A 26915-nucleotide genomic window follows, 5' to 3' on the forward strand; every position below is an offset into this window, starting at 1 on the left:
AAGTCGCCATCGGTAATTCCTCAAGAATGCCACACGTATTTCCAGGGAGTTTGTACGCAGTACGTGGCAATACGCACACGGACTGGTTCGAGTGAGGGTCGCCTGAGCCAAGACAAACTAGATGGTTTCTGTTTCAGAGAAACGCTTATAACCGCAGGATCTCCACCCCGAACCCGGCTTAGCCATCGTCGTCTCAGTCCTTTTCTTAGACATCTTACACATTGAAGAATAACTCAATTGTTTGTGATTAGAACACTTATGAGAACAAATACACCCTTCAGCACACAATGTCCAGGGGGTGAGCACGCCCAGGTTGGTGAGCACGCCCAGGTTGGTGAGCACGCCCAGGTTGGTGAGCACGCCCAGGTTGGTGAGCACGCCCAGGGGGGTGAGCACGTCCAGGGGGGTGAGCACGCCCAGGGGGGTGAGCACGCCCATGTTGGTGAGCACGCCCATGTTGGTGAGCACTTATTGATGAGCAAATGATTAATTTGTAAAAATAAATATGAAAAACCTAATTCTACTTTGACATCGTGGGGGTATTTTGTGTGTAAGCCAGTGACAAAAAAAAACCCAGACAACATTTAATGAATTTAAAATTCAGGCTGTAACACAACAAAATGTGGGAAGAAGGGGTGTGAATACTTCCTGAAGGCACTGTGTATAATGTAGCAGAAGGCAGGCTAGACGAGGCAATATACAGGTAGCAGAGACACATACAAACGGAGACCCACATTATCGACACCCTTCATAAAGATGAGCAATAACAAACTGTAATAAAATAAATCATTCAGCTATATTGTATACAAAAAAAAAAAAGAATTAAAATGATTTGACACTATTATAATTGCTCAGATAAAGAGTTTTTTAAGGCCAAGCACCACGCCCCTCATAGGGTCACGCAGATAAACATCTTGATTCTATGTTTAGCGGAGAACTTGTGTGTATAAAGTGACGCTGGAGGGCAAAAAAAGCATCTTACGACGCTCTCCGTTGTTCTAGAGTGGTCTGAGGAAGAGGTTGGATTTACGAGTGTTTTCAAGAGCAACTTTAGTAACGATGGTTTTGGGAAACAGCTCGTAGACTTAACGATGCTCTAACAATCAACTTAGCCTTATCGGCTGGTTTTGGGAAACCGGGCCTTGACGGTAAACCCAGAGTACCTGTGTCCTCATCTCAGAAGGATCATCTTCCGGCTCCGACTGACAGCACAGAGAAAGAAGGAGAAAAAAGGAGGAAGAGAGATGGAGGGAGGTGAGGGATGTGGGAGGGAGGGATGGAGGGAGGTGAGGGATGGAGTGATGGAGGGAGGTGAGGGATGGATGGAGGGAGGGAGGTGAGGGATGGAGGGAGTTGAGGGATGAGGGAGGGAGGTGAGGGATGAGGGAGGGAGGTGAGGGATGAGGGAGGGAGGTGAGGGATGGAGTGATGGAGGGAGGTGAGGGATGAGGGAGGGAGGAAGTTGAGGGATGAGGGAGGGAGGTGAGGGATGGAGGAAGTTGAGGGATGAGGGAGGGAGTTGAGGGATGGAGGAAGTTGAGGGATGAGGGAGGGAGTTGAGGGATGGAGGGAGTGAGGTGAGGGATGGAGGGAGTGAGGTGAGGGATGGAGGGAGTGAGGTGAGGGATGGAGGGAGTGAGGTGAGGGATGGAGGTGAGGGACGGAGGGAGGTGATAGAGGTGAGGCCACAACAGAGGGAGGGAGGAGGTGAGGGCACAGTGGAGGGAGAGAGAGAGAGATAGCAAAGTAGAGGGATGGAGAGAGAGAGACAGGTACAGTACAGAATCAGGAAACCTGAGATTAAGTCCTGAGTGAAAGTCCTTCACATAAATATACTAATAACATGCACATATAACACCCCAAAATATATTTGCTACATAGCAGAACGTTTGCTTTAGAAAAATTCACTATACGGGGGGAGAAAAAAAAAAAATCAGGCATCCCCCAAGAACTCAACCATGGTGAATACTGAAAAATAAACAGGATATATTAAATATTAAACCATGGGTAAATTCTCTCCCTCAATGATGGATACACCTGGGAGTCTTCCATGCTTCCAGACTCCCGAGAGGGTTGTTCTCCTGGATGGATATCTACCAACCTCAGTGGCCGTAGTTTCCCCGTCAAAGGCAAAGTCCGTTTGCTCGCTGTCCGTCTGGTATGTAGAAAACAAAAAAAACGGAACCGTTTCCGATCAGAAAGCAGGGAAACGAGAGAAGAGAGGTCAAACGTTCAACACAAACGTTGTTAATATAATATCATTTAATAACGATCACAAAGAGAGAGGATGGAGCAGCCTTGGGGGAAAATGTTTTAAAAAGCAAAACAGTCACAGTTGCTAAAAGATAAAACAACAACGAGGCGGAGAAGAAAAAAGCAACAGAAGAAAACATAGTTTACAAACAGACTCAGAGGAAATGTTAACCTTACGGTTTAAGGACACTTCGGTCAAATCCAATAATTATGTTTTGTAATAAAATCGTTTTTTTTTTTGTTGCTCGATTTGATTTGGAAAGCAATACTTTGTTTCAGTTGGATATATTTAGCCCATAAGTTAGCTGGGTAAGTTTATAATTTATAAACCAAAACTATTCATTTTTTCTCCTTCAAAAGCCTTCAATTGACCTGGTGTTAAAATGTGGTCAGACTTTCAGGCCTCCTCTTAGCATCCATGTGCAAGATGATTCTATAGGGATGTAATGGGTATGGAGGGGACTTATCAGTCTCTCTGCATTAGTGGAACTAGATCTATACGGGACTCCATTCTGTATGAACTAGATCTATACGGGACTCCAGTCCATTCTGTATGAACTAGATCTATACGGGACTCCAGTAAACTAGATCTATACTGGACTCCAGTCCATTCTGAATGAACTAGATCTATATGGGACTCCAGTCCATTCTGTGTAAACTAGATCTATACGGGACTCCATTCTGTATAAACTAGATCTATACGGGACTCCAGTAAACTAGATCTATACGGGACTCCATTCTGTATGAACTAGATCTATACGGGACTCCATTCTGTATAAACTAGATCTATACGGGACTCCAGTCCATTCTGTATGAACTAGATCTATACGGGACTCCAGTCCATTCTGTATGAACTAGATCTATACGGGACTCCATTCTGTATAAACTAGATCTATACGGGACTCCAGTCCATTCTGTATGAACTAGATCTATACGGGACTCCATTCTGTATAAACTAGATCTATACGGGACTCCATTCTGTATAAACTAGATCTATACGGGACTCCATTCTGTATAAACTAGATCTATACGGGACTCCATTCTGTATAAACTAGATCTATACGGGACTCCAGTAAACTAGATCTATACGGGACTCCAGTAAACTAGATCTATACGGGACTCCAGTAAACTAGATCTATACGGGACTCCAGTAAACTAGATCTATACGGGACTTCAGTCCATTCTGTATGAACGAAATCTATACGGTACTCCAGTCCATTCTGTATAAACTAGATCTATACGGGACTCCAGTCCATTCTGTATAAACTAGATCTATACGGGACTCCAGTCCATTCTGTATAAACTAGATCTATACGGGACTCCAGTCCATTCTGTATAAACTAGATCTATACGGGACTCCAGTCCATTCTGTATAAACTAGATCTATACAGGACTCCAGTCCATTCTGTATGAACGAAATCTATACGGTACTCCAGTCCATTCTGTATAAACTAGATCTATACGGGACTCCAGTCCATTCTGTATAAACTAGATCTATACGGGACTCCAGTCCATTCTGTATAAACTAGATCTATACGGGACTCCAGTCCATTCTGTATAAACTAGATCTATACGGGACTCCAGTCCATTCTGTATAAACTAGATCTATACGGGACTCCAGTCCATTCTGTATAAACTAGATCTATACGGGACTCCAGTCCATTCTGTATAAACTAGATCTATGCAGGACTCCAGTCCATTCTGTATGAACTAGATCTATACGGGACTCCAGTCCATTCTGTATGAACTAGATCTATACGGGACTCCAGTAAATTCTGTATAAACTACAGTGTTAGGCATCAGAGGCTTGCATCATAGCAGCTCTGGTCTTGCTAAATGCTTCCTGTTTCACTGTGACGTGTGTGTGTGTGTGTGTGTGTGTGTGTGTGTGTGTGTGTGTGTGTGTCATCTAGCTAGAGGTACAGTGCCTTGCGAAAGTATTCGGCCCCCTTGAACTTTGCGACCTTTTGCCACATTTCAGGCTTCAAACATAAAGATATAAAACTGTATTTTTTTGTGAAGAATCAACAACAAGTGGGACACAATCATGAAGTGGAACGACATTTATTGGATATTTCAAACTTTTTTAACAAATCAAAAACTGAAAAATTGGGCGTGCAAAATTATTCAGCCCCTTTACTTTCAGTGCAGCAAACTCTCTCCAGAAGTTCAGTGAGGATCTCTGAATGATCCAATGTTGACCTAAATGACTAATGATGATAAATACAATCCACCTGTGTGTAATCAAGTCTCCGTATAAATGCACCTGCACTGTGATAGTCTCAGAGGTCCGTCAAAAGCGCAGAGAGCATCATGAAGAACAAGGAACACACCAGGCAGGTCCGAGATACTGTTGTGAAGAAGTTTAAAGCCGGATTTGGATACAAAAAGATCTCCCAAGCTTTAAACATCCCAAGGAGCACTGTGCAAGCAATAATATTGAAATGGAAGGCGTATCAGACCACTGCAAATCTACCAAAACCTGGCCGTCCCTCTAAACTTTCAGCTCATACAAGGAGAAGACTGATCAGAGATGCAGCCAAGAGGCCCATGATCACTCTGGATGAACTGCAGAGATCTACAGCTGAGGTGGGAGACTCTGTCCATAGGACAACAATCAGTCGTATATTGCACAAATCTGGCCTTTATGGAAGAGTGGCCAGAAGAAAGCCATTTCTTAAAGATATCCATAAAAAGTGTTGTTTAAAGTTTGCCACAAGCCACCTGGGAGACACACCAAACATGTGGAAGAAGGTGCTCTGGTCAGATGAAACCAAAATTGAACTTTTTGGCAACAATGCAAAACGTTATGTTTGGCGTAAAAGCAACACAGCTCATCACCCTGAACACACCATCCCCACTGTCAAACATGGTGGTGGCAGCATCATGGTTTGGGCCTGCTTTTCTTCAGCAGGGACAGGGAAGATGGTTAAAATTGATGGGAAGATGGATGGAGCCAAATACAGGACCATTCTGGAAGAAAACCTGATGGAGTCTGCAAAAGACCTGAGACTGGGACGGAGATTTGTCTTCCAACAAGACAATGATCCAAAACATAAAGCAAAATCTACAATGGAATGGTTCAAAAATAAACATATCCAGGTGTTAGAATGGCCAAGTCAAAGTCCAGACCTGAATCCAATCGAGAATCTGTGGAAAGAACTGAAAACTGCTGTTCACAAATGCTCTCCATCCAACCTCACTGAGCTCGAGCTGTTTTGCAAGGAGGAATGGGAAAAAATTTCAGTCTCTCGATGTGCAAAACTGATAGAGACATACCCCAAGCGACTTACAGCTGTAATCGCAGCAAAAGGTGGTGCTACAAAGTATTAACTTAAGGGGGCTGAATAATTTTGCACGCCCAATTTTTCAGTTTTTGATTTGTTAAAAAAGTTTGAAATATCCAATAAATGTCGTTCCACTTCATGATTGTGTCCCACTTGTTGTTGATTCGTCACAAAAAAATACAGTTTTATATCTTTATGTTTGAAGTCTGAAATGTGGCAAAAGGTCGCAAAGTTCAAGGGGGCCGAATACTTTCGCAAGGCACTGTAAATGCAGAGAGACTGACTGAGTGGAACAGTGTGTCTGTATGCATCTAGTCTAAAGCAGCCAGAGTGTACGGCCGTGAATGAAGATGACACGAGATGGGGAGGGTGAAGCAACACACCCTCAAACTGACGAAGGTCCCCGCTGTGGTAAATCAGCCATCACGCCAAACTACATTGGAGTTTACCTTCATATTAGAAGCTAACATTCTTTAAAAATAAAAAAAATAAAAGCCATCCAACAGGAAATGGTGCTAGGGCAAGTCGCATGAACTCCGTATGCATTAAGATAATAAAATGTGGATCATGTGATGGCGATGTCATGACGATGTCATCAAGAGACGAGGCTCTGAAAGTAGGAACACTTGACAGACAAAGTCATTGAGGGTGCGTCTGAAAATGGCACCCTATTCCCTATACAGGGCACTACTTTAGACCAGAGCCCTATTCCCTATACAGGGCACTACTTTAGACCAGAGCCCTATTCCCTATACAGGGCACTACTTTAGACTAGAGCCCTATTCCCTATACAGGGCACTACTTTAGACCAGAACCCTATTCCCTATACAGGGCACTACTTTAGACCAGAACCCTATTCCCTATACAGGGCACTACTTTAGACCAGAACCCTATACAGGGCACTACTTTAGACCAGAACCCTATTTCCTATACAGGGCATTACTTTTGACCAGAGCCCGGGAATCGGGAATAGGGTGCCATTTTTGGACGTAGCCCAAGTCTGGACAGGACGCACTAAGACTATTCTGTGACCTTACTGGAATAGTATAGTTTAAGGCCTACTGTAAGTAGGACACACCTCTTCATCTTCCTCTTCCTCTTCCTCTGAACAACTGTCATGTTGATGCAGGCCCTGAGCGATGGATGCGGTGAGAGAAGCCGCCTTGGGCTCCAGGTAGCACAGACACAGCGCCAGCGGGAAGGACAGCGTGAGGGCGTAGGGCACCGAGAACGACGTGGACAAGAGGAAGAAGAAGATGAAGAGGAAGCAGGGGATGAGGGAGGGTGACCTGAACGGACGGAAGTGCTGCACGCTCTCAGGGAGGAAGGTGAGCTCCGTGATGTCGGGGAAGGTGAGGTAGCCATCCTCGTCTAGGTAAGAGGAGAGGTCGGGGAGGTGCAGGGAGAAGGAGAACAGAGTGCCGCCCCGCCTCCCGTGGGCCTTCAGCTGTTCTAGACGCTGTTTCCGGGCCGACAGGAGTAACACCTGCTCCTCTAGGAGGGCGGCGGCGCGGTCCGCTTTGGCCTGGCGCCGACGGCACCCCGCAGAGGATTTAACCGGGCTGACGGACGCACAGCGTTTACGGGACGCGTTCTCCCTGCGCCGCCGACGGACCTTAGTGGAGGCCACGGGGGAGGAAGGGAGGGAGAGCTCAGAGCGGAGGGGGTCACGGGAATACAGGCACGGGGAGTGCTGAGGGAGGGAGTGCGGACGGGAGATGGTTTGGATGGTGAGTCAATACATATGAGCAGAATGGAAGGGAGATGGTATGGATGGTGAGTCAATACATATGAGCAGAATGGACGGGAGATGGTATGGATGGTGAGTGAATACATGTGAGCAGAATGGACGGGAGATGGTATGGATGGTGAGTCAATACATATGAGCAGAATGGACGGGAGATGGTATGGAAATACATATGAGCAGAATGGACGGGAGATGGTATGGATGGTGAGTCAATACATGTGAGCAGAATGGACGGGAGATGGTATGGATGGTGAGTCAATACATGTGAGCAGAATGGACGGGAGATGGTATGGATGGTGAGTCAATACATGTGAGCAGAATGGACGGGAGATGGTATGGATGGTGAGTCAATACATATGAGCAGAATGGACGGTGAGTCAATACATGTGAGCAGAATGGAAGGGAGATGGTATGGATGGTGAGTCAATACATGTGAGCAGAATGGACGGTGAGTCAATACATGTGAGCAGAATGGAAGGGAGATGGTATGGATGGTGAGTCAATACATATGAGCAGAATGGACGGTGAGTCAATACATGTGAGCAGAATGGAAGGGAGATGGTATGGATGGTGAGTCAATACATGTGAGCAGAATGGAAGGGAGATGGTATGGATGGTGAGTCAATACATGTGAGCAGAATGGACAGGAGGAGAAAAGAAAAGGCTAATTAGACAAGAAGCAGTCAGTTGTAGTATAGCAGTGGGTAAATAAGCTGGAAGCATTGGGGGAAATTCATAATAACGGCCAAGTCATTCGCTGTAGGGAGTTCAGTCACTGCTGTACAATGTACAGAACAACTGGACAATTCAAGAGGGTGCTATGAAATGAATGTCAAAATGTTGTTTTCTTCGCCCTATGTCATCATCAATTACACAGAATGAATCATTAGATTGTTCTCTACAATATTACCACCTTAATAGACTTGACAGTGTAAAATATTATTTAGTTTTATGTTTGTTTCAAAAAACACAAAAAAACGTTTTAACCCTTTTTCTCTCCAATTGGTAGTTACAGTCTTGTCTCATCGCTGCAACTCCCTGTACGGACTCGGGAGAGGCGAAGTTCGAGAGCCGTGCGCCCTTCTAAGACCATGCCAAGCTGCACTGTTGTGACGTTTCTGCTGGATCCCACCTCCAAATCAAGATCAATTTGATACCTTCGTCATGTTCACCTCCAGATCCTTGGCTTTCAGTGCCTATATTGGCGATCAAACTACGTTGAGAGAGGGGGCCGTTTCTATGGCGATTTAAAGGACTCAGAAATACACAACGAAAACAGGAACAGACGGTCTCTCGCGGAGGGTGGATATTGAAATTTAGTCTGTTAGCTTTGTAAGTAGATATATACAGAACAAAATAAATGCAACAACTTCAACGATTTTACTGAGTTACAGTAGATAGAAAGAAATCAATTGAAATGAATGAATTAGGCCATAATCTATGGCTTTCACATGACTGGGCAGGGGCGCAGCCATGGGTGGGCCTGGGAGGGCATAGGCCCACCCACTTGGGAGCCAGGTCCAGCCAATCAGAATACGTTTGGGGTTTTTTTTTACCACAAAAGGGCTTTATTATATACAAAGATACTCCTCAGAGAAATAAGATTTTTGTACGTATGGAAAATTTCTGTGATCTTTTAATTTCAGCTCATGAAACATTGGGAGCAACAATCGACATGTTGCGTTTATATTTCTGTTCAGAATATATTTAGTCCTCATTTAGTTCTGTATTCAGTGGATTTCATTTAGAAAAATCCCCTCTTTTCACTCACAAACCTTAACACGCCGCTAGTAAATTAGCTTGTCAAGTTGACGTCGGAAGTTAGCGCCGTTCTGCCAAGTAGCGAGCCCACAGTTCTACTGAGGCAGTGACCACTTTCTGATCATGCCTGTGATGACGTTCAAATTCACTTAAAAACATGCTACATTCTCAGAGCAAAATCGGCTGCCACTTTCTTTTAGAGACATTGGGTTTGGACTGTTGTTTTACAGACGGAACATTCTATTGAATGGACATATTTGTATAAACCTTGAAATAATGAATCCTTTTGTGGGGTGACACCACTATACTCTAAAACAGGAAATGACACTCCTTAACCGTTCAGGAGAAGACTTGGGAGGTTCATCTAGGCATGGGTTGTGAAGACTTATCGTACTTTCTACCTTTGTAACGTCCTTTGACAGTAATATAGATGTTGTAACGTCCTTTGACAGTAATATAGATGTTGTAACGTCCTTTGACAGTAATATAGAGGTTGTAACGTCCTTTGACAGTAATATAGATGTTGTAACGTCCTTTGACAGTAATATAGATGTTGTAACGTCCTTTGACAGTAATATAGATGTTGTAACGTCCTTTGACAGTAATATAGAGGTTGTAACGTCCTTTGACAGTAATATAGATGTTGTAACGTCCTTTGACAGTAATATAGATGTTGTAACGTCCTTTGACAGTAATAAATCTGTTGTAACGTCCTTTGACAGTAATATAGATGTTGTAACGTCCTTTGACAGTAATATAGATGTTGTAACGTCCTTTGACAGTAATATAGATGTTGTAACGTCCTTTGACAGTAATAAATCTGTTGTAACGTCCTTTGACAGTAATATAGAGGTTGTAACGTCCTTTGACAGTAATAAATCTGTTGTAACGTCCTTTGACAGTAATAAATCTGTTGTAAAGTCCTTTGACAGTAATATAGATGTTGTAAAGTCCTTTGACAGTAATATAGATGTTGTAACGTCCTTTGACAGTAATAAATCTGTTGTAAAGTCCTTTGACAGTAATAAATCTGTTGTAACGTCCTTTGACAGTAATATAGATGTTGTAACGTCCTTTGACAGTAATAAATCTGTTGTAAAGTCCTTTGACAGTAATAAATCTGTTGTAAAGTCCTTTGACAGTAATATAGATGTTGTAACGTCCTTTGACAGTAATAAATCTGTTGTAAAGTCCTTTGACAGTAATAAATCTGTTGTAACGTCCTTTGACAGTAATATAGATGTTGTAAAGTCCTTTGACAGTAATATAGATGTTGTAAAGTCCTTTGACAGTAATATAGATGTTGTAACGTCCTTTGACAGTAATAAATCTGTTGTAACGTCCTTTGACAGTAATATAGATGTTGTAACGTCCTTTGACAGTAATATAGATGTTGTAACGTCCTTTGACAGTAATATAGATGTTGTAACGTCCTTTGACAGTAATAAATCTGTTGTAACGTCCTTTGACAGTAATATAGATGTTGTAACGTCCTTTGACAGTAATATAGATGTTGTAACGTCCTTTGACAGTAATATAGAGGTTGTAACGTCCTTTGACAGTACTGACAGTGATAAAGCAACATCAGGGAGTAATGTCTATGGATAGACAGCCGTTTAGGATTCCGTCAATCTAAAGTTCTTTATATACAATAAATCACGATCAACGAACTAGCCGGCTATCTTTGATAAACAACCAGAAATAACTATTGACTAAAGCTAAACTTCAATGTGTTTTTGTGTCAATTAGACCATGACCATTTCAAGCTTAACTTTCTAAAAAAAAAAATATATATATATATGATCTCAGAATATTTCCGAATATGTCTTCAAGTTAGCGGGCTAAGTCATTGATATTTCTTCGCAGCACAACCCCAGAGCAAGGAGGCATTGAAGTTTATAGGATCTGTTTTTCAGCTTGTGAGTGTAACTTCAACTCAGAGTTGCTAGGTCGCCCTGGATCAATCATATTGGTCCTTTGCTAATGGCACTCTTTAAAACAAACCAAACCTCTAAGACTAACCCCATTGGCTAATATGAGGAAGGAGGAGGATGATGATGTTTACCTTGTTGTCGTGTCTGAGGGGGGTTGAGGGGACATTAGGATCTGACGTCTCTGTAGCGTCGGTCTGTCCCTCCTCTTCCTCGGCCTTCTCCTCCTCCGCCTTCTTCTCCGGCGTTACCGTGGTGATCAGGTCTCCAGCGGCGACAGCTTTGGCGGGCGTAGCTTCCCTCATCAGGGTGTCGTGGTTCTCTGTTACGGGCGCTGGTAGGAGGCACGGTGAGGGTTTATAGAGGAAACCAAACATTAGTTCTCTGTATGGTTCATCCCCAGTTAAGTCATGACCTTAGGAACTGATCTAGGATCAGCTTACTGTCCCAAACACTAGTTCTCTGTATGGTTCATCCTCAGTTAAGTCATGACCTTAGGAACTGATCTAGGATCAGCTTACTGTCCCAAACACTAGTTCTCTGTGTGGTACATCCTCAGTTAAGTCATGACCTTAGGAACTGATCTAGGATCAGCTTACTGTCCCAAACACTAGTTCTCTGTGTGGTACATCCTCAGTTAAGTCATGACCTTAGGAACTGATCTAGGATCAGCTTACTGTCCCAAACACTAGTTCTCTGTGTGGTACATCCTCAGTTAAGTCATGACCTTAGGAACTGATCTAGGATCAGCTTACTGTCCCAAACACTAGTTCTCTGTGTGGTACATCCTCAGTTAAGTCATGACCTTAGGAACTGATCTAGGATCAGCTTACTGTCCCAAACACTAGTTCTCTGTATGGTTCATCCTCAGGTAAGTCATGACCTTAGGAACTGATCTAGGATCAGCTTACTGTCCCAAACACTAGTTCTCTGTATGGTTCATCCTCAGTTAAGTCATGACCTTAGGAACTGATCTAGGATCAGCTTACTGTCCCAAACACTAGTACCCCTGTATATAGCCTCCACATTGACTCTGTACCGGTACCCCCTGTATATAGCCTCCACATTGACTCTGTACCGGTACCCCCTGTATATAGCCTCCACATTGACTCTGTACTGGTACCCCCTGTATATAGCCTCCACATTGACTCTGTACCGGTACCCCCTGTATATAGCCTCCACATTGACTCTGTACCGTAATACCCTGCATATAGCCTCCACATCAACTCTGTACCGTAACACCTTGTATATAGCCTCCACATTGACTCTGTACCGGTACCCCCTGTATATAGCCTCCACATTGACTCTGTACCGGTACCCCCTGTATATAGCCTCCACATTGACTCTGTACCGGTACCCCCTGTATATAGCCTCCACATTGACTCTGTACCGGTACCCCTTGTATATAGCCTCCACATTGACTCTGTACTGGTACCCCCTGTATATAGCCTCCACATTGACTCTGTACTGGTACCCCCTGTATATAGTCTCCACATTGACTCTGTACTGGTACCCCCTGTATATAGCCTCCACATGAACTCTGTACCTCCGTCCAAGCTGCGCGACATGGTGTAGCGTTTGGAGGAGGAGCGTTCGAAGATGGGCGCGGCCCTGATGATCTGAGAGGAGACTCTCCGGGTCTGAGCCTGGGTTCTACCGCTGTAGCGGAACTTAGAACCAAGACCTAGGAACTTCTTCGGGGGGGCCTCTGGAGACACCAACCTGACAGAGGAGAAAAACAGTTAAATTCAACCATTATGTGATAAAAAAATAAAAAAACTCTGTATATTTTACAATAATAATACATTTAATTTACAGTAGATCTCAGACATGTAACCCAATTTGATTTAAAATCATTTTAAAAATGTAAAATCATTTTAAAAATGTAAAATCATTTTAAAAATGTAAAATCATAAAATAATTTTGGGGCGACAGGGTAGCCTAGTGGTTTGAGCGTTGGACTAGTAACCGGAAGGTTGCAAGTTCAAACCCCCGAGCTGACAAGGTACAAATCTGTCATTCTCCCCCTGAACAGGCAGTTAACCCACTGTTCCTAGGCCGTCATTGAAAATAAGAATTTGTTCTTAACTGACTTGCCTAGTTAAATATAAATAAAATAAATTTTGTCTGTTCTTAAAAGGGATAAATCAATCTGAAGATAAAAATCACTTCGCTTGTTACATTTTACAGTAAAGATCTGATTAAAGATACGTTTTCATTTTTTATAATGTTCTGCGGTGTTGCCTTCAGAAAGTCGACCTTCGACGGTCGACCTTCGACCTTATGTTGTGTTAAAGCCTGAATTTAAAATGGAGATTTTGTGTCACTGTCGGATCTGACTTTTTTAAAAATTATTTTTGTTAAAATTTTACCCCTTTTTCTCCCCAATTTCGTGGTATCCAATTGTTGTAGTAGCTACTATCTTGTCTCATCGCTACAACTCCCGTAAGGGCTCGGGAAAGTCATACGTCCTCCGATACACAACCCAACTGCAATAATTTTGCACGCCCAATTTTTCAGTTTTTGATTTGTTAAAAAAGTTTGAAATATCCAATAAATGTCGTTCCACTTCATGATTGTGTCCCACTTGTTGTTGATTCTTCACAAAATGCAAAAGGTCGCAAAGTTCAAGGGGGCCGAATACTTTCGTAAGGCACTGTATATATATATATAGATGGGAGAAATGTTGAGTCTGAATACAGCTGTATAGAAGCTTTGGGAAGAATTAAACTTGGTTAAAGCTTCTCTAGTGTGAGTTATTTACTCTGAAAAATAAGAACCCGAACACATACACCCCAAAATGTCAAAGTGGAATTAGGTTCTTAGACATTTTTTTAATAAATTAATTATAAATTAAAAGCTGAACTGTATTGAGTCAATCAGTATTCAACCTCTTTGTTATGGCATGCCTAAATAAGTTAATGAGTAAAAATGTGCTTAAGAATTCACATAATAAGTTGCATGGATTCAATCTGTCATTTTTTGAACTTCATCTCTGTACCCTACACATACACAATTATATGTAAGGTCCCTCAGTGGAGAAGTGAATTTCAAAACACAAAGACCAGGGAGGTTTTCCATTGCCATTCCCAATGCCTCTCAAAGAAGGGGATCTGATAATGGTGGAGATGGCTGCCGTTTTACGGGCTCCTAACCAACTGTGTCATTTTGTTTGTTTTTTTCTGCTTTTGTAACTTATTTTGTACGTAATGAAAATTGCTTCGGGTCATCAGAACTCATCTCGAACTGGACAAAGATTTTTTCTTTAATGAGGCCAATATAAGGATATACTGCTTTGTCAAGACAAGGCCCAAATCCCAGTCATCAGCGTGAAGAAAAGACAGAGGAAAGGGGGTAGGAGGGCGAGGTGCAAGTAAGAATTCACTCTCAAAGGACTTTACAACAGCTATATTACTGTAAACCACCACTTCCCTCCGTTTTATTGGCCAACTTCCGTCATTGGAATACAGACTGGATGATCTACGATAAAGACTATCCTACCAACAAGACGTTAAAACTGTAATAACTTATGTTTCACCGAGACGTGGCTGAACAACGACACGGATAATATAGAGCTGGCTGGCTTCTCCGTGCATCGGCAGGACAGAGCAGCTACGTCTGGTAAGACGAGGGGCGGTGGTGTGTGTATTTGTCAATAACTGCTACGTCTGGTAAGACGAGGGGCGGTGGTGTGTGTCTATTTGTCAATAACAGCTGGCGCGCAATGCCTAATATTAAAGAAGTCTCGAGGTATTGCTCGCCTGAGGTAGAGTACCTCATGATAAGCTGTAGACCACACTATCTACCAAGAGTTATTCGTAGCCAGCTATTTACCACCACAAACTGATCCTGGCACCAAGACCTCACTCATCAAGCTTTATAAGGCAATAAGCAAACAACAAAATGCTCAACCAGAAGTGGCGCTCCTAGTGGCCGGGGGACTTAAATGCAGGCAAACTTAAATCAGTTTTACCTCATTTCTACCAGTATGTCAGAGGAACCAGAGGGGAAAAAAAAAAAAAAAAACTCTAGAACACCTTTTGACAGAGCTTGAAGAATTTCTTTAAGAATAATTTGCAATATTGTACAATCCAGGTGTGGAGTCTCTTAGAGACTTACCCAGAAAGACTCATAGCTCTTAGGGACTTACTCAGAAAGACTCACAGCTCTTAGAGGCTTACCCAGAAAGACTCATAGCTCTTAGGGACTTACCCAGAAAGACTCACAGCTGTAATCACTGCCAAAGGTGATTCTAACATGTTTTGACTCAGGGGTGTGAATACTTACGGAAATTTGATATTTCTGTATTTAATTTTCAATGAATTTACTACATTTTTCTACAAACATGTTTTCACTTTGTCATTATGAGGTAGATGAGGGAAAAAACCCATTTTATATTCAGTCTGTAACACAACAACATGTGGAATAAGTCAAGGGGTATGAATACCTGAAGACTCTGTATCAAATCGTAAGGACAAACATCTCTTACCTGAAGAACGTGTGGTGCTCGACACAGGTCTTCCACAGCCTCTTGGCTGCACGGTGGTTAGGGAGCTTGAAGCCAATCGTGCTCTCAAACTGCTCAAACTGCAAGAGATGGTGATGTTACAAGGGTCTCAGAAGAGGGAGAGGAGAGGAGGGAAAGGGGAGAGGAGAGGAGAGAGGAGGGAAGGGGGAGAGGAGAGAAGGGGGAGAGGAGAGGAGAGAGGAGAGGAGAGAGTGGGCAGGAGTGAGGAGAGAGAGGAGAGGAGAGAGTGGGCAGGAGAGAGGAGAGAGTGGGCAGGAGAGAGGAGAGAGAGGAGAGGAGAGAGTGGGCAGGAGAGAGGAGAGGAGAGAGTGGGCAGGAGAGAGAGAGAGAGAGAGAGAGAGAGAGAGAGAGAGAAGAGGAGGGAAGGGGGAGAGGAGAGGAGAGAAGGATGAGAGGAGGGATGGGAAGGGGGAGAGGAGAGGAGAGAAGGATGAGACGAGGGATTGGAAGGTGGAGAAGAGAGGAGAGAAGGGTAGGAGAGGAAAGGGGCAGTGGTCATGTCAGATCAGAAGCAATTAAATGTCCTTAAATATAGTAGTCTGCAACTTTTAATTCATTTCCCAAATAGAAAGTAATGACTAGGGACAAGAGGTTTTCACTGACCACATAACGTAACCAGGAAAAACCCCGGGTCACAGAGAAGTCGTCTGACTAGGCCCCGGGCCACAGAGAAGTCGTCTGACTAGGCCCCGGGCCACAGAGAAGTCGTCTGACTAGGCCCCGGGCCACAGAGAAGTCGTCTGACTAGGCCCCGGGTCACAAAGGAGTCATCTGACTAGGCCCCGGGCCACAGAGAAGTCGTCTGACTAGGCCCCGGGCCACAGAGAAGTCGTCTGACTAGGCCCCGGGATACAGAGAAGTCGTCTGACTAGGCCCCGGGCCAAGGAGAAGTCGTCTGACTAGGCCCCGGGCCACAGAGAAGTCGTCTGACTAGGCCCAGGGCCACAGAGAAGTCGTCTGACTAGGCCCCGGGCCACAGAGAAGTCGTCTGACTAGGCCCCGGGCCAAGGAGAAGTCGTCTGACTAGGCCCCGGGCCAAGGAGAAGTCGTCTGACTAGGCCCCGGGCCACAAAGGAGTCATCTGACTAGGCCCCGGGCCACAAAGGAGTCATCTGACTAGGCCCCGGGCCACAGAGAAGTCGTCTGACTAGGCCCCGGGCCACAGAGAAGTCGTCTGACTAGGCCCCGGGCCACAGAGAAGTCGTCTGACTAGGCCCCGGGCCACAAAGGAGTCGTCTGACTAGGCCCAGGGCCACAGAGAAGTCGTCTGACTAGGCCCCGGGCCACAGAGAAGTCGTCTGACTAGGCCCCGGGCCAAGGAGAAGTCGTCTGACTAGGCCCCGGGCCAAGGAGAAGTCGTCTGACTAGGCCCCGGGCCACAGAGAAGTCGTCTGACTAGGCCCCGGGCCACAAAGGAGTCATCTGACTAGGCCCCGGGCCAAGGAGAAGTCGTCTGACTAGGCCCCGGGCCACAGAGAAGTCGTCTGACTAGGCCCCGGGCCACAGAGAAGTCGTCTGACTAGGCCCCGGGCCACAGAGAAGTCGTCTGACTAGGCCCCGGGCCACAAAGGAGTCGTCTGACTAGGCCCCGGGCCACAAAGGAGTCGTCTGACTAGGCCCCGGGCCACAGAGAAGTCGTCTGACAAGGCCCTGGGCCAAGGAGAAGTCGTCTGACTAGGCCCCGGGCCACAAAGGAGTCATCTGACTAGGCCCCGGGCCACAAAGGAGTCATCTGACTAGGCCCCGGGCCACAAAGGAGTCATCTGACTAGGCCCCGGGCCAAGGAGAAGTCGTCTGACTAGGCCCCGGGCCAAGGAGTAGTCGTCTGACTAGGCCCCGGGCCAAGGAGAAGTCGTCTGACTAGGCCCCGGGCCACAGAGAAGTCGTCTGACTAGGCCCCGGGCCAAGGAGAAGTCGTCTGACTAGGCCCCGGGCCAAGGAGAAGTCGTCTGACTAGGCCCCGGGCCAAGGAGAAGTCGTCTGACTAGGCCCCGGGCCACAGAGAAGTCGTCTGACTAGGCCCCGGGCCACAAAGGAGTCATCTGACTAGGCCCCGGGCCAAGGAGAAGTCGTCTGACTAGGCCCCGGGCCACAGAGAAGTCGTCTGACAAGGCCCCGGGCCACAGAGAAGTCGTCTGACTAGGCCCCGGGCCACAGAGAAGTCGTCTGACTAGGCCCCGGGCCACAGAGAAGTCGTCTGACTAGGCCCCGGGCCACAAAGGAGTCGTCTGACTAGGCCCCGGGCCACAAAGGAGTCGTCTGACTAGGCCCCGGGCCACAAAGGAGTCCTCTGACTAGGCCCCGGGCCACAGAGAAGTCGTCTGACTAGGCCCCGGGCCACAAAGGAGTCATCTGACTAGGCCCCGGGCCACAAAGGAGTCATCTGACTAGGCCCCGGGCCACATAGGAGTCATCTGACTAGGCCCCGGGCCACAAAGGAGTCATCTGACTAGGCCCCGGGCCAAGGAGAAGTCGTCTGACTAGGCCCCGGGCCAAGGAGAAGTCGTCTGACTAGGCCCCGGGCCACAGAGAAGTCGTCTGACTAGGCCCCGGGCCACAGAGAAGTCGTCTGACTAGGCCCCGGGCCACAAAGGAGTCATCTGACTAGGCCCCGGGCCAAGGAGAAGTCGTCTGACTAGGCCCCGGGCCACAGAGAAGTCGTCTGACTAGGCCCCGGGCCACAGAGAAGTCGTCTGACTAGGCCCCGGGCCAAGGAGAAGTCGTCTGACTAGGCCCCGGGCCACAGAGAAGTCGTCTGACTAGGCCCCGGGCCACAAAGGAGTCATCTGACTAGGCCCCGGGCCACAAAGGAGTCATCTGACTAGGCCCCGGGCCAAGGAGAAGTCGTCTGACTAGGCCCCGGGCCAAGGAGAAGTCGTCTGACTAGGCCCCGGGCCACAAAGGAGTCATCTGACTAGGCCCCGGGCCAAGGAGAAGTCGTCTGACTAGGCCCCGGGCCACAGAGAAGTCGTCTGACAAGGCCCCGGGCCACATAGAAGTCGTCTGACTAGGCCCCGGGCCACAGAGAAGTCGTCTGACTAGGCCCCGGGCCACAAAGGAGTCGTCTGACTAGGCCCCGGGCCACAAAGGAGTCATCTGACTAGGCCCCGGGCCACAAAGGAGTCATCTGACTAGGCCCCGGGCCACAGAGAAGTCGTCTGACTAGGCCCCGGGCCACAAAGGAGTCATCTGACTAGGCCCCGGGCCACAAAGGAGTCATCTGACTAGGCCCCGGGCCACAAAGGAGTCATCTGACTAGGCCCCGGGCCACAAAGGAGTCATCTGACTAGGCCCCGGGCCAAGGAGAAGTCGTCTGACTAGGCCACGGGCCAAGGAGAAGTCGTCTGACTAGGCCCCGGGCCAAGGAGAAGTCGTCTGACTAGGCCCCGGGCCACAGAGAAGTCGTCTGACTAGGCCCCGGGCCACAAAGGAGTCATCTGACTAGGCCCCGGGCCAAGGAGAAGTCGTCTGACTAGGCCCCGGGCCACAGAGAAGTCGTCTGACTAGGCCCCGGGCCACAGAGAAGTCGTCTGACTAGGCCCCGGGCCAAGGAGAAGTCGTCTGACTAGGCCCCGGGCCACAGAGAAGTCGTCTGACTAGGCCCCGGGCCACAAAGGAGTCATCTGACTAGGCCCCGGGCCACAAAGGAGTCATCTGACTAGGCCCCGGGCCAAGGAGAAGTCGTCTGACTAGGCCCCGGGCCAAGGAGAAGTCGTCTGACTAGGCCCCGGGCCAAGGAGAAGTCGTCTGACTAGGCCCCGGGCCAAGGAGAAGTCGTCTGACTAGGCCCCGGGCCACAGAGAAGTCGTCTGACTAGGCCCCGGGCCACAGAGAAGTCGTCTGACTAGGCCCCGGGCCACAGAGAAGTCGTCTGACTAGGCCCCGGGCCACAAAGGAGTCATCTGACTAGGCCCCGGGCCACAGAGAAGTCGTCTGACTAGGCCCCGGGCCACAAAGGAGTCATCTGACTAGGCCCCGGGCCACAAAGGAGTCATCTGACTAGGCCCGGGGCCACAAAGGAGTCATCTGACTAGGCCCGGGGCCACAAAGGAGTCGTCTGACTAGGCCCCGGGCCACAAAGGAGTCGTCTGACTAGGCCCCGGGCCACAGAGAAGTCGTCTGACTAGGCCCCGGGCCACAAAGGAGTCATCTGACTAGGCCCCGGGCCACAAAAGAGTCGTCTGACTAGGCCCCGGGCCACAGAGAAGTCATCTGACTAGGCCCCGGGCCACAAAGGAGTCGTCTGACTAGGCCCCGGGCCACAGAGAAGTCGTCTGACTAGGCCCCGGGCCACAGAGAAGTCGTCTGACTAGGCCCCGGGCCACAGAGAAGTCGTCTGACTAGGCCCCGGGCCACAGAGAAGTCGTCTGACTAGGCCCCGGGCCACAGAGAAGTCGTCTGACTAGGCCCCGGGCCACAGAGAAGTCGTCTGACTAGGCCCCGGGCCACAGAGAAGTCGTCTGACTAGGCCCCGGGCCACAGAGAAGTCGTCTGACTAGGCCCCGGGCCACAGAGAAGTCGTCTTACTAGGCCCCGGGCCACAGAGAAGTCGTCTGACTAGGCCCCGGGCCACAGAGAAGTCGTCTGACTAGGCCCCGGGCCACAGAGAAGTCGTCTGCCTAGGCCCCGGGCCGTAATTTTTCCTGGTCAAGTCACATGGTAAAACACCTGCCCCGGTTTGTAACAGATCTACAGTTGTTGTTGATGTTGTTGGTGTGTTTACCTCTCCGGGGCGTATCTTGATGTAGAAGTTGTTTCTCTTGTAGGAGATCTTGAGGACCTTGGGCCAGGCAAACCGGTTGATTCTCAGTCTGTCTCTGTAGATGAGCAGACCACTGGAGCACACGCCTAGCATGATCTCTACGCCTTCAGAGTCCTGGAACACACCCAATTAGTACACAAAGAAGGAGTTTCAGTATGTGTACCCCTTCACTAGGAAGTATGAAACAGAACCACAACGCTGAGAAGGCAGTGATTCTTCTCTTTCTCTAACAGCCGTGGAGGGAGGAAGGGTAGAGGATGGGCAAGCGTTGGGTGCTGACGGTAACCGGCTACGGACAGGCAGGCGGATACCGGAGCATGGCTTCGTCTCTCACCTCCTACTCTACATGTACACGACGTGAGGGACGGGTGTATCTGGGGTCCGAGGGGGGTGGCACACACGTTGGAGAGGGTGATGATGGGTAAAAACAAGCCACAGTTAGCATGACGACCGCTAAGCTAAAGCCATGCGTGAATAATAAACACACCACACGATGCAGCGGGTCGCTTACCTCCCCTTTAGCTGGAGCCAAACACTCAAACAGGCTTCCCACCAACTAGCCAGGTGGTTTAATGAGAGGAGAGAAAACAACAATGCTGATCCGATTCAACGAGTCAAATGGATTATTAAATGGCAAAAAAATACATCTGTATTCAAAGTGTACTAGTGGATGGAAGATACTTCTCCCTGTTCCTCACTACTAATCTGTATTCATAGTGTACTAGTGGATGGAAGATACTTCTCCCTGTTCCTCACTACTAATCTGTATTCATAGTGTACTAGTGGATGGAAGCTACTTCTCCCTGTTCCTCACTACTAATCTGTATTCATAGTGTACTAGTGGATGGAAGATACTTCTCCCTGTTCCTCACTACTAATCTGTATTCATAGTGTACTAGTGGATGGAAGCTACTTCTCCCTGTTCCTCACTACTAATCTGTATTCATAGTGTACTAGTGGATGGAAGCTACTTCTCCTTGTTCCTCACTACTAATCTGTATTCAAAGTGTACTAGTGGATGGAAGCTACTTCTCCCTGTTCCTCACTACTAATCTATATTCAACGTGGATTAGGCAACGCCATTTCTCCTCAGTTGACTCTTTTAAGGGACCATCATCAATATCTCAGTCCCACCTAGATGGGATACTTTCACTGTTCAAAGTGCTTGTGATTACTGACCAGTATCTGACATCGGGATCAACAGTGGCGTTTTCAATGTGTTGAAATGAGTGGTGTGTCAGTCTGGCAATCTGACGCTGCTGGCCTGGTCTGTCTGTCTGTCTCTCCGCGTCTGTCTATCTGCCCGCCTCTCTCTCTCTCCGCGCCGGTCTGTCTGCCCGCCTCTCTCTCTCTCTCCGCGTCGGTCTGTCTGCCCGCCTCTCTCTCTCTCTCCGCGTCAGTCTGTCTGTCCGTCTGTCTCTCTCTCTCTACATCCGTCGGTCTGTCTGTCCGTCTGTCTCTCTCTCTCCGCGTCGGTCTGTCTGCCCGTCTCTCTCTACATCGGTCTGTCTGTCTGTCTCTCTCTACATCGGTCTGTCTGTCTGTCTCTACATCGGTCTGTCTGTCTGTCTCTACATCGGTCTGTCTGTCTGTCCCTACATCGGTCTGTCTGTCTGTCCCTACATCGGTCTGTCTGTCCCCCCCCCCCCCCCCCCCCTCCATCTGTCTGCCCAATGAGATTAATACAATCAAGCACGTCATTAAGACAGAGGAGACTACACTACATAATCTCAAGGGAGCCAAGTCAGGCCAGTCCAAGGCGGAGCCTCATGGAGTCAGTGAGACTAACAGCGATGGTAACAGTCAGTGAAACTAACAGCGATGGTAACAGTCAGTGAGACTAACAGAGATGGTAACAGTCAGTGAGACTAACAGCGATGGTAACAGTCAGTGAGACTAACAGCGATGGTAACAGTCAGTGAGACTAACAGCGATGGTAACAGTCAGTGAGACTAACAGCGATGGTAACAGTCAGTGAAACTAACAGCGATGGTAACAGTCAGTGAAACTAACAGCGATGGTAACAGTCAGTGAAACTAACAGCGATGGTAACAGTCAGTGAAACTAACAGCGATGGTAACAGTCAGTGAAACTAACAGCGATGGTAACAGCGATGGTAACAGTCAGTGAAACTAACAGCGATGGTAACAGTCAGTGAAACTAACAGCGATGGTAACAGTCAGTGAAACTAACAGCGATGGTAACAGTCAGTGAAACTAACAGCGATGGTAACAGTCAGTGAAACTAACAGCGATGGTAACAGTCAGTGAAACTAACAGCGATGGTAACAGTCAGTGAAACTAACAGCGATGGTAACAGTCAGTGAAACTAACAGCGATGGTAACAGTCAGTGAAACTAACAGCGATGGTAACAGTCAGTGAAACTAACAGCGATGGTAACAGTCAGTGAAACTAACAGCGATGGTAACAGTCAGTGAAACTAACAGCGATGGTAACAGTCAGTGAAACTAACAGCGATGGTAACAGTCAGTGAAACTAACAGAGATGGTAACAGTCAGGCAGCAGTCCTGCTAGAGCGGAGGAAGATGGCCCCAGGCAGTTGGCTCACAGCACATACAGACATTGAAGTAGCAGCCCAGTGTTGGTGTTAAGCATGGTATCGACATCACTGATGACATCACTGAGACAGCAGCAGTGCATTGGAAGGACTAGCAGAGTGCCTCTGACAAAGCAGTGAAGTGAGGGAGAGAGTTTGGTGTGGTGTGTGTGTGTGGTGTATGTAGGTATGTGGTGTGTGCGGTGTATGTGGGTATGTGGTGTGTGTGTGTGTGGTGTATGTAGGTGTGTGTGTGTGTGGTGTGTGTGTGTGTGTGGTGTATGTAGGTGTGTGTGTGTGGTGTATGTAGGTGTGTGTGTGTGGTGTATGTAGGTGTGTGTGTGGTGTATGTAGGTGTGTGTGCGGTGTATGTAGGTGTGTGTGTGTGGTGTATGTAGGTGTGTGTGTGGTGTATGTAGGTGTGTGTGTGTGGTGTATGTAGGTGTGTGTGTGTGGTGTATGTAGGTGTGTGTGTGTGGTGTATGTAGGTGTGTGTGTGTGTGTGTGGTGTATATAGGTGTGTGTGTGTGGTGTATGTAGGTGTGTGTGTGTGTGTGTGGTGTATGTAGGTGTGTGTGTGTGGTGTATGTAGGTGTGTGTGTGTGTGGTGTATGTAGGTGTGTGTGTGTGGTGTATATAGGTGTGTGTGTGTGGTGTATGTAGGTGTGTGTGTGTGTGTGTGGTGTATGTAGGTGTGTGTGTGGTGTATGTAGGTGTGTGTGGTGTATGTAGGTGTGTGTGTGTGGTGTATGTAGGTGTGTGTGTGTGTGTGTGGTGTATGTAGGTGTGTGGTGTATGTAGGTGTGTGTGTGTGGTGTATGTAGGTGTGTGTGTGGTGTATGTAGGTGTGTGTGTGTGTGGTGTATGTAGGTGTGTGTGTGGTGTATGTAGGTGTGTGGTGTATGTAGGTGTGTGTGTGTGGTGTATGTAGGTGTGTGTGTGCGGTGTATGTAGGTGTGTGTGTGTGTGTGTGTGGTGTATATAGGTGTGTGTGTGTGGTGTATGTAGGTGTGTGTGTGTGTGTGTGTGTGTGGTGTATGTAGGTGTGTGTGTGTGGTGTATGTAGGTGTGTGTGTGTGGTGTATGTAGGTATGTAGGTGTGTGTGTGTGGTGTATGTAGGTGTGTGGTGTGTGTGTGTGTGGTGTATGTAGGTGTGTGGTGTGTGTGTGTGGTGTATATAGGTGTGTGTGTGTGTGTGTGGTGTATGTAGGTGTGTGTGTGGTGTATGTAGGTGTGTGTGTGGTGTGTGTGTGGTGTATATAGGTGTGTGTGTGTGGTGTATGTAGGTGTGTGTGTGTGTGTGTGTGTGTGTGGTGTATGTAGGTGTGTGTGTGTGTGTGTGGTGTATGTAGGTGTGTGTGTGTGTGGTGTATGTAGGTGTGTGTGTGTGTGGTGTATGTAGGTGTGTATGTGTGTGTGTGTGTGTGTGTGGTGTATGTAGGTGTGTGTGTGTGTGTGTGTGTGGTGTATGTAGGTGTGTGTGTGTGTGTGGTGTATGTAGGTGTGTGTGTGTGGTGTATGTAGGTGTGTATGTGTGTGTGTGTGTGTGTGTGGTGTATGTAGGTGTGTGTGTGTGTGTGTGTGGTGTATATAGGTGTGTGTGTGTGTGTGTGTGTGTGTGTGTGGTGTATGTAGGTGTGTGTGTGTGTGTGGTGTATGTAGGTGTGTGTGTGTGGTGTATGTAGGTGTGTATGTGTGTGTGTGTGTGTGTGTGGTGTATGTAGGTGTGTGTGTGTGTGTGTGTGGTGTATGTAGGTGTGTGTGTGTGTGTGGTGTATGTAGGTGTGTGTGTGTGTGTGTGTGTGGTGTATGTAGGTGTGTGTGTAGGTGTGTGTGGTGTATGTAGGTGTGTATGTGTGTGTGTGTGGTGTATGTAGGTGTGTGTGTGTGTGTGTGGTGTATGTAGGTGTGTGTGTAGGTGTGTGTGTGTGTGTGTGTGTGTGTGTACCTTGGCGTGATGCAGGTCTACTCCATACATGGACAGTTTCTTGGCATTCTCCAGAAAGTGTAACTCTGCTTCAGCTGGGGTCATCCCTCTGAAAACAGACATCAGGCATCAACTACATGTCCTGTAACTACGGGGCTCAGAGATGTCCTGTAACTACGGGGTTCAGAGATGTCCTGTAACTACGGGGCTCAGAGATGTCCTGTAACTACGGGGCTCAGAGATGTCCTGTAACTACGGGGCTCAGAGATGTCCTGTAACTACGGGGCTCAGAGATGTCCTGTAACTACGGGGCTCAGAGATGTCCTGTAACTACGGGGCTCAGAGATGTCCTGTAACTACGGAGCTCAGAGATGTCCTGTAACTACGGGGAATATCTATTGCCGGACATACTTGTAGTTCTTGTGTAGGTCCATGACCTTGTCCTCGAGTTCCTTGGTGTGGTTTGGAGCGAAGCGGAGCTCACTGTTGTACTCCGTCTCCTCGGGGTCGTAGTCCCCCAGCTCTGACTGGACCGTGTAGGAGCCCAGTATGGTGTGGGTGGTGAAGGAACAGGGGAGACGACCAGACACCATGTCATCACGCAGCTGGAGACACAGGTAGTACCTAGAGAGAGAGAGAGGAGGGGGGAGAGAGAGCGAGAGAGCGGAGGGGGGAGAGAGAGCGGAGGGGGGAGAGAGAGCGGAGGGGGGAGAGAGCGCGGAGGGGGGAGAGAGAGCGGAGGGGGGAGAGAGCGCGGAGGGTGGAGAGAGCGCGGAGGGGGGAGAGAGAGAGTGGGAGAGTAAAACAGAGAAGGGGAGAGGGGGAGAGAGAGGGAGAGAGTGGGTGATGCCAGTACGATTATTAAACCATAAATAGCAACATACTGTATTTCAGAGGCTTTGACAATGCAGTCGATCCATCCAACTCACCTGGTAATGTCTTCAGACAGCTGGGCAGGGTCTGGGGGGTAGAACTTGACGTTGAAGCCAAAGTTCCAGGGGCCACCTGCAGAACAATAAGGTATAGACTATAGTATAGTGTTCCAGGGGCCACCTGCAGAACAATAAGGTATAGACTATAGTATAGTGTTCCAGGGGCCACCTGCAGAACAATAAGGTATAGACTATAGTATAGTGTTCCAGGGGCCACCTGCAGAACAATAAGGTATAGACTATAGTATAGTGTTCCAGAGGCCACCTGCAGAACAATAAGGTATAGACTATAGTATAGTGTTCCAGGGGCCACCTGCAGAACAATAAGGTATAGACTATAGTATAGTGTTCCAGGGGCCACCTGCAGAACAATAAGGTATAGACTATAGTATAGTGTTCCAGGGGCCACCTGCAGAACAATAAGGTATAGACTATAGTATAGTGTTCCAGAGGCCACCTGCAGAACAATAAGGTATAGACTATAGTATAGTGTTCCAGGGGCCACCTGCAGAACAATAAGGTATAGACTATAGTATAGTGTTCCAGGGGCCACCTGCAGAACAATAAGGTATAGACTATAGTATAGTGTTCCAGAGGCCACCTGCAGAACAATAAGGTATAGACTATAGTATAGTGTTCCAGGGGCCACCTGCAGAACAATAAAGTATAGACTATAGTATAGTGTTCCAGGGGCCACCTGCAGAACAATAAGGTATAGACTATAGTATAGTGTTCCAGAGGCCACCTGCAGAACAATAAGGTATAGACTATAGTATAGTGTTCCAGGGGCCACCTGCAGAAAAATAAGGTATAGACTATAGTATAGTGTTCCAGGGGCCACCTGCAGAACAATAAGGTATAGTATAGACTATAGTAGTGTTGTATAGTATAGACTATAGTAGTGTTGTATAGTATAGACTACAGTAGTGAAGTATAGACCATAGTAGTGAAGTATAGTATAGACTATAGTAGTGTTGTATAGTATAGACTATAGTAGTGAAGTATAGTATAGACTATAGTAGTGTTGTATAGTATAGACTATAGTAGTGTTGTATAGTATAGACTATAGTAGTGTTGTATAGTATAGACTATAGTAGTGAAGTATAGTATAGACTATAGTAGTGAAGTATAGTATAGACTATAGTAGTGAAGTTGTGAAGTATAGTATAGACTATAGTAGTGAAGTATAGTATAGACTATAGTAGTGAAGTATAGTATAGACTATAGTA

At 47.2% G+C, this 26915-nt stretch overlaps 1 protein-coding gene across 7 annotated transcripts in view; it reads right to left on the reverse strand.

The window, feature by feature from the left end:
- The window catches only part of LOC139375787 (band 4.1-like protein 3), a 66382-nt gene that overhangs the window by 24437 nt on the left and 15030 nt on the right, over positions 1-26915 (reverse strand). For 4 of the 7 annotated variants that reach the window (XM_071117633.1, XM_071117637.1, XM_071117634.1 and 1 more), the window contains exons 4-13: positions 25684-25759; positions 25166-25378; positions 24776-24863; positions 20231-20383; positions 15469-15566; positions 12526-12701; positions 11114-11313; positions 6619-7233; positions 2102-2155; positions 1164-1202 (exon numbers count right to left, since the gene is read on the reverse strand). In XM_071117633.1, the coding sequence (XP_070973734.1) occupies positions 1164-1202; positions 2102-2155; positions 6619-7233; positions 11114-11313; positions 12526-12701; positions 15469-15566; positions 20231-20383; positions 24776-24863; positions 25166-25378; positions 25684-25759 (1712 nt within the window). The remainder of the gene's footprint in view (positions 1-1163; positions 1203-2101; positions 2156-6618; positions 7234-11113; positions 11314-12525; positions 12702-15468; positions 15567-20230; positions 20384-24775; positions 24864-25165; positions 25379-25683; positions 25760-26915) is intronic. The other 3 variants (XM_071117638.1, XM_071117636.1, XM_071117635.1) reach the window with 2 other exon arrangements.

This window comes from Oncorhynchus clarkii, chromosome 20, assembly GCF_045791955.1.
Source record: "Oncorhynchus clarkii lewisi isolate Uvic-CL-2024 chromosome 20, UVic_Ocla_1.0, whole genome shotgun sequence".
In the NCBI taxonomy this organism is placed as follows: Eukaryota; Metazoa; Chordata; class Actinopteri; order Salmoniformes; family Salmonidae; genus Oncorhynchus; species Oncorhynchus clarkii.